The sequence below is a fragment of the Rattus norvegicus genome, chromosome 6 (genome assembly GCF_036323735.1).
Source record: "Rattus norvegicus strain BN/NHsdMcwi chromosome 6, GRCr8, whole genome shotgun sequence".
Classification (NCBI taxonomy): Eukaryota; Metazoa; Chordata; class Mammalia; order Rodentia; family Muridae; genus Rattus; species Rattus norvegicus.
Genome location: NC_086024.1, coordinates 90275538 through 90282915, shown reverse-complemented (window position 1 = coordinate 90282915; position 7378 = coordinate 90275538). Strand labels below are relative to the sequence as shown.

Sequence of the window (7378 nt, the reverse complement as noted above, 5' to 3'; positions counted from 1 at the left end):
ATCTAAAGAACTGGAAAAATGCAAACCCTGTTTGTAAATTTTAACTTTACTTTCTATACCATCTTCTAGTCCACGTCTCAAATAACCTTACAGAAATCAAACATCGAGATAAAAAAGATTAAACTACCAGCTAAGTAAAAAGATCGCTTAGAAGACAGTCTTCAATTTGTAGCCACTTTAATATAAAAAAAAAAAACGACTTTAGTAAGAACACTAAGTCAGTATTTCAGTCAACTCTGTAGACACTATTTTGAGAAAAAAAATCATTTCCTTAGGTTGTTTCATATTTAAAATCAATCATTATACAACATGTATATATAAAAAAAACATTGTCGGCCATCACCCTTTCATCACATTCATCCTCTGGGCTGTATCAGAGGGCTCATGAAGCAGAAGCTGCTCCTCTACTTTTAGAAACAGAGCAACTGACCAACTAAGACCAGTGAGATAAGAGTGCTGGAAATTGAATTATTATTTAGCCGAACTGTAAACTAAGCACACCAACTGGACGAAGGTGTTTTTTGTTTGTTTTTCTTTTGTTTGCTTCTTTTTTTTTTTTTTTTCGGAGCTGGGGACCGAACCCAGGGCCTTGCGCTTGCTAGACAAGCGCTCTACCACTGAGCTAAATCCCCAACCCCTTGTTTGCTTCTTTAAGTGTAGTAAACTTTTCTTTTTTTAACCTCCTGCAAAGCTTACGATCAAAGTTCCAAATCCAAGATGACGAACGAAAATGCAGGCGCATCCACGATCCCCTGACTTTGGCCCATTGTGTTCTTCCGCCTGAAAGTAGCGCTTTAGTAGCTACCACTGAGGTCTGCGCAGGCGTAGAGTGACCCGGAGGTTGGGTGGGACAGTCTATCTTCAAGTCTTCCTTACACTCTACGGTTCCCGCAAGGCTTGATGGGTAACAGATAGAAATTTGGTCTCCATTTTGCTGCTGGCGGTGAGCACGCAAGGCCGAGGTTCCTGCTGTCGCCATGGGTCGTCGTCCTGCCCGCTGTTACCGGTACTGTAAGAACAAGCCGTACCCAAAGTCCCGCTTCTGCCGAGGGGTCCCCGATGCGAAGATCCGCATCTTTGACCTGGGTCGGAAGAAAGCGAAGGTGGACGAGTTTCCACTCTGTGGCCACATGGTGTCCGACGAGTATGAGCAGCTCTCTTCTGAGGCCCTGGAGGCCGCACGCATCTGCGCCAACAAGTACATGGTGAAGAGCTGTGGCAAGGACGGCTTCCACATCCGAGTGCGGCTGCACCCGTTCCACGTCATCCGCATCAACAAGATGTTGTCCTGCGCGGGCGCTGACAGGCTCCAGACCGGTATGCGAGGTGCCTTCGGGAAACCACAAGGTACGGTGGCGAGAGTCCACATCGGCCAGGTCATCATGTCCATCCGCACCAAGCTGCAGAACAAGGAGCACGTGATCGAAGCCCTACGCAGAGCCAAGTTCAAGTTCCCCGGCCGCCAGAAGATCCACATCTCCAAGAAGTGGGGATTCACCAAGTTCAACGCAGATGAATTTGAAGACAAGGTGGCGGCGAAGCGACTCATCCCCGATGGCTGTGGAGTCAAGTACATCCCTGAACGTGGCCCTCTGGACAAGTGGCGAGCCCTGCATTCCTGAGGACTTTGCTGGCAGAAAAGAAGTAATGATGAGGTTATAGTTTGAAACTGTTAATTCCGTTCATAGAATATAGAATGTTACTTTGCATATTATAGCACATTACGATAGGAAGTACTTGCTTTAAGGAACAAGAAAACTGCAGTTTCTAGAGAAAGAATTTGCTATTTCGGTCCACGTATTTTAAATTTTTGGAGTATACTGCAGTGTAGCAAACGTCTTGTTACGATGGTATAAATGATTCTGTTATCTTGGATTAAGAGTGGCTAGAGGAGTTGGAAGACCTGTGAAAAGTCCTTGTTTATAGAAAATTAAACATGAAAATTACATTTCAACTGTAGCTTTGGTTGTTTTAAACTTGTCAATATTATTTTTAGAATTATCCATAGCCTCAGGTTATCAATCTTAGGACAGTTGGGTCTACTGAAAGGACAAGCCTTACATTGTCCTGCACTCAGGAGACAATGATCCAATCTTTTTTTCATCACAGAAAGGTTATAGGTGACAACAGTGTTTATATTGCTTGAATTTGGGTCCCAGTAGAAGCAACAAAAAAGAGAAAAATGACACTAAATCAGCCACCTGCTCTGAGGGTGCCTTGGAGAGGGTTTGTAATCTGTGGCTGTTTGCCCTGTATTAGAATTACATTCAGAGGCAGGTGATTTCACTTTTATTTTAGAAACGGTATAACCTGAGACTGCTGGTTTATACACCGTTTAATTTTGTTACCTTATTTGCTTTTTTTTATTTAAACTTCTGAATCTTAATCCTGGAAATAGAGCCTTTGGTTTTCTTCAACTAACAATGCATTTCAAGGGCAGCATAATTAGTGGAAGCAGGAAAAGGAGTAAACTGGTGGGTACCCTGCTTATTTTGCATTTATGTAAAGTCTTCCCCCATCAAAAGTTTCTGCATCTGATCTGTCCCTATAAGTTACTCCTGTGTTTTCACACTTAGTTACTATTTTAAGCAATGACAGTACACACATAGGTAATTCTCAACAAGTAAAAACATGAATTAATTCAAAAAGCTTCAACATAAGTATTTACCTGACGTTTCACGTGATTCTCTAACAACTCTTCTAATTGTCTAGGAATAAGGCCTTGTGCAGTTAAAGGTTAACCAGGTATTTTGACTCCAGTGTGCATTCCCTTTTAAATTTTGACATGTCTAAAAACCTAAAGTGTGTAAAAATACAAAAACCCACAGCCAAGCTCTTGCTTAGCTATGTATTAGCATACACATAAAATTTATCTGTCATTGCTGTTCATCCTTTTTTTTTGGTTTCAAAATTCTCAAATATGGAAGATTTGAAAAGAAGGCTCTGTCTGGATTGATTCTCTATCATCACAAAAGAAATCTAAAATAGATAGAAAAGCAGAAATACAAGATTCTACATGTTAAAAACTGGTGGGTAGCAAATGGATGGAACTACAAAATGTCATTGAGTGAGGTAACTCTGCAGATCCAAAAGGACATGCATGGTATGTAGTCACTGATAGGTGGATATTAGCCAAAAAGCACAGAATACCTAGGAGACAACCCACAGACCCAAAGAAGTTTAACAAGAAAGGCCCCTGTGAGAATACTTCAACTCCACTTAGAAGGGGGAACAAAATAAATCACAGGAGGCAGAAGGAAGGAGGGACCTGGGTGGGAGAGGGGGAGGGGAACAGGATCAGGTATGGGCAGCTGGGAGAGGAGAGAAGTCTAAGGGACAGCAGAATGAATGGAAGTTTGTAGCTCTGGAGGTGGGAGGTGGTGGGGCCCTCTATAAAGTACCAGAGACCTGGAAGGTAAGAGACTCTCAGGACTCAATGGGGTGACCTTAGCCAAAATGCCCAACACTGGGGAGAATCCACCTCCACTAGAAAGATGGTATCAAGTGGAGAGACTGGGTTACCAATCCTCAGTCAAAATTTCTGACCTAGAATTGTTTCTGTCTAAAAGAACTGCAGAGGGGTTGGGGATTTAGCTCAGCGGAAGAGTGCTTGCCTAGGAAGCGCAAGGCCCTGGGTTCGATCCCCAGCTCCGAAAAAAAGAAAAGGGAAAAAAAAAAAAAAGAACTGCAGGGACAAAAATGGAGTACAGCCTGAAGGAAAGGTGGTACAGTGAGTGACCCAAGTTGGGATCCATCTCTTGGTGGAGCACCAAGGCCTGATACTTATTACTGATGCTATGATATGTTTACAGAAAGGAGCCTGGCATGAGACTGAGAGGTCCTACCAGCAGCTGACTTGGGACAGAAGCAAATACTTATACCCAATCATTGGGCTGAAGTCAGGGACCCCTGTGGTTGAATTAAGAGAAGGGTTGAGGAAGCTTAAGTGGAGGGAGACCCCATAGGAAGATTAGCCAGCCATCTCAACTAACCAGGACCCCAGGGAGTTCCCAGAGACTAAACCACCAACTAGGTAGCACACACTGACTGGTCTGAGGCACTGGCACACGTATAGCAGAAGACTGCCTGGTCTGGCCTCAGTGGGAGAAGATGCATCTAATTTTCTAGAGGCCCCAGGGAAGGGAGATGCCTCCGGGCTGGACAAGGGGAGCATTCGCTCATAGGCAATGGGGAGGAGGAATAGGATAAGGAACTATGTGTGCGGGACTGGATGAGGGGCAATGGAATGTAAATAAAAAATAAATTTGAAAAAAAACTGGTGGGTAGGTGGCAGAAGATTTAGAGGTTTGAGCAGCATGGGTTTGTGCATGAATGTATACTACATATATTATACACATGAAAACTAGAAATGTGTCTTGAGTAGTAAGGTGTGTTTATGTGTGTGTTCATTTGTGTATGGAGCTCACCAATACCTTTTATCCCAGCTAACTAGTTTGTCTCAGGGATCCTCTTTCATTGTCTTTAAATCATTGGAGTTATAGGCTGCTGCAAGTACCTGCTAGGTTTTTGCATGGACTCCGGAATCCAAGTCCAAATGCCAGTCCTCATATTCTTCAGCAAGGATTTTGAATAACAAGCCATCTTTGAAGATCTTATGTTTTGAGGGTCTTTCCAGGATCTGGAGGTTGCTAAATACTATAGACTAGGTAGCCAGCTTGCCTCAGGATTTGCCAAGCTCTGGCTTACTAGTGCTAGAATTCTACATAGGCCATCATGCCTGGAAACGTCCTGGGTGTTAGGGATAGAACACCTGTCCTTGTTGCAAGGGTCAGCTATCTCTCCTGCCACTTCAGGTTTGTTTCTTTTCCTACTGTTTTGCATTATCCGTAATTATTTAAATTTTTCTAATTAAATTTTTATTTCAAATATTGGGGTTATGTGTAAAGATGACATAGGGAACTTTCTGGGAGTCGGCTCTCCTGCCATGTGTGTCTTATGGATTGAACTTAGGGCATTCGATTTGGAGGCAGGTGGTTACCCACTGAGCCATCTCACCTGAAATAAATGATTATTTACAAATTCTTTTTAAGTGTTGAAATACATGAAGTTTCACAAATTGCTTTCTTTAAAAATCATGTTTTTATGTTTCTAAGCTATGATTTTGTTTGATATTTCTGATTTAAGAGTTATTTTAGTTACTTGAAAATTTTGATGAGAACTGTTTAGGACTCTTAAATTTCTTACTCAAAGTGGAGAATTTAATTAGGAACGTATATTTAGATATTTGTATTCATGCACAACTACAACAAAATAGTTATTTTACTATTTGAAATGCATACACAAATATGTATATACATATATACTAAATTCAAGAAAATATTACCGAATAAAACTTTTTCATTAAATTGACTGGTGAGTCTTCAGTTTTTATGGAAAACTGAATAAAGACCAAAAAAAAAAAAAAACAGTGAAGCTATACACTATTGGTTTCAGTAGAAAAACTTTATTTCAAAAGGTGATCATTTTGTAATTCATTTATAGTCCCCCACACCCCCCCAAAAAAAACCCCTGGAATTATATTAATCATGTTTAGTCGGAATATTTATTTTTAAAATTAAAATATATATCGTCTCTAGCATGAACTGTTTGTACTTAACACTGACAGATATTTATACTCTCTTACCACCTATTACATAATTCAAGCAGGGCTTTCTGGCATTTAGAATGCCGCTATTGACCTAAGGATTTAGCCCTAAAATATTACTTCGTACCAATCAAGCCTACCTTAAATATTTAACTTTTTATATTGTAATCACTTAATTTATACTTAAAATACTCTTAAGGTGGGGACTGAAGAGATGGTTCTGTGGTTAAGAGGTGTTTCTTGCTTTACAGAGGACTGGAATTCAATTCTCAGCACCCATATTAGGCAGCTCCCAGCTACAATAATTCCAGTTTCACAGCTGACAGACTCTTCTGGCCTCTGGGGGTACTTGCACTCACTTGCACATATCCATGCCCACTCACACAATTGAATAACACACACACACACACACACACACACATATTTACATATAATTTTTAAAGCAAATAGTACAAAAAGTAATGAATGTCCTCAAAAGTTAAATCTTCAATTATAATTTAAAATGCCTCATTTAATAATACATATGAAGAAAAACTCTAAAAAGATTAGATTTTAATCTAAGCTTATTCCCTTACTGGGATAAATTAAAATCACTATTCCTTTATTTGTACATCTGGGAAATGAGTTTAAGACACTATATGGTTATTTTAGGGTTCAATGAAATAATACTTTCAAGAAATTAAGACGAACATGACGATGTGCTGTTTAAGAGCTTGTTACTCTTCCAGAGGACCTCCTGAGTTTGATTCCAGGCACCCACAGCAGGCAGCTCACAAACACCTGTAATTGCCCACTCCAGAGAATCTATTCTTTATCCTCCAAAGGTACAAGCATATTTGTAAAAATACTTGCATAAATATATATTATTTTCCCATGATTTATTTTTTATGCACATTACATCCCAATCAGCCCTCCCTACCTCTTCTCCTTCCAGCCCCACCCTTAGAAATTCCTCCTCCCATTACCTCCTCCCCTTCTCAGAGAAGGGGAATTCCCACCTTGGGTACCACCCTACCCTTTAGTTCTAGCAAGACTAAAGTACCTCCTCTCCCACTAGGGTCAAACCAAAAAGTGCAGGTAGAGGAAAGGGGATCCAAAGGCAGGCAAGAGTCAGAGACAGGCTTGCTCCAACGGTAAAGAAACCCACATGGAGACCAAGTCCCACAAGTTAAGATCCGTTTACAGAGGATTCAGGTTAGGTTCTCAGCACCCACAAACATCTAAGTTCCCTTCCAGGTAACATGAGGTTTTCTGACCTCCAAGGATAACACGCACACATGTGGTACACATACATGCATGCAGCTCAAACACCCATGCACATAAGATACAAGAAATCTAAAACACATTGTTTAAAAGTAACAGCATGGATCCATGTACATGAGTTTGTGAACAGCACACATTTTAATCATTGTGCTGTTAAAAAAGGATGAAGTTGGGAGATCATGAGAGTGAGGAATGTATCTGAGAGGAGTTAAGGGAGGAGTGAGGTTGAAGATGATTAAAATAGTTTGTATAAATATGAAAAACCTTAAACCTTAATGAAAACATACTAAAGGAGAATTGTTTACCACAAAAACCAAGTGCTTATATAGCATAGGTGTAAACTAGAGGGAAGATGAAGCTAGGTGATGGTATTATTCATAAATAATACTAATGTTGGATTGGACTCTAAGATACATGTTCCCAAAATCATGTAGTAGAAATGAATTTTGGAATTTACTTAAAACAAAAACATAACAGAACATTAAAATGTGGTTAAAAAAAAGACAAAGG

At 40.3% G+C, this 7378-nt stretch overlaps 1 protein-coding gene across 1 annotated transcript; it reads left to right on the top strand.

Moving 5' to 3' along the window:
• Window positions 1-933: 933 nt before the first annotated feature.
• Window positions 934-1954, top strand: Rpl10l1 (ribosomal protein L10 like 1). Its single transcript, NM_001399664.1, has one exon. It carries the CDS (start codon window positions 978-980, stop codon window positions 1620-1622), a length of 645 nt encoding a protein of 214 aa, NP_001386593.1. The 5' UTR covers window positions 934-977; the 3' UTR covers window positions 1623-1954.
• The last annotated feature ends 5424 nt before the right edge of the window (window positions 1955-7378 follow it).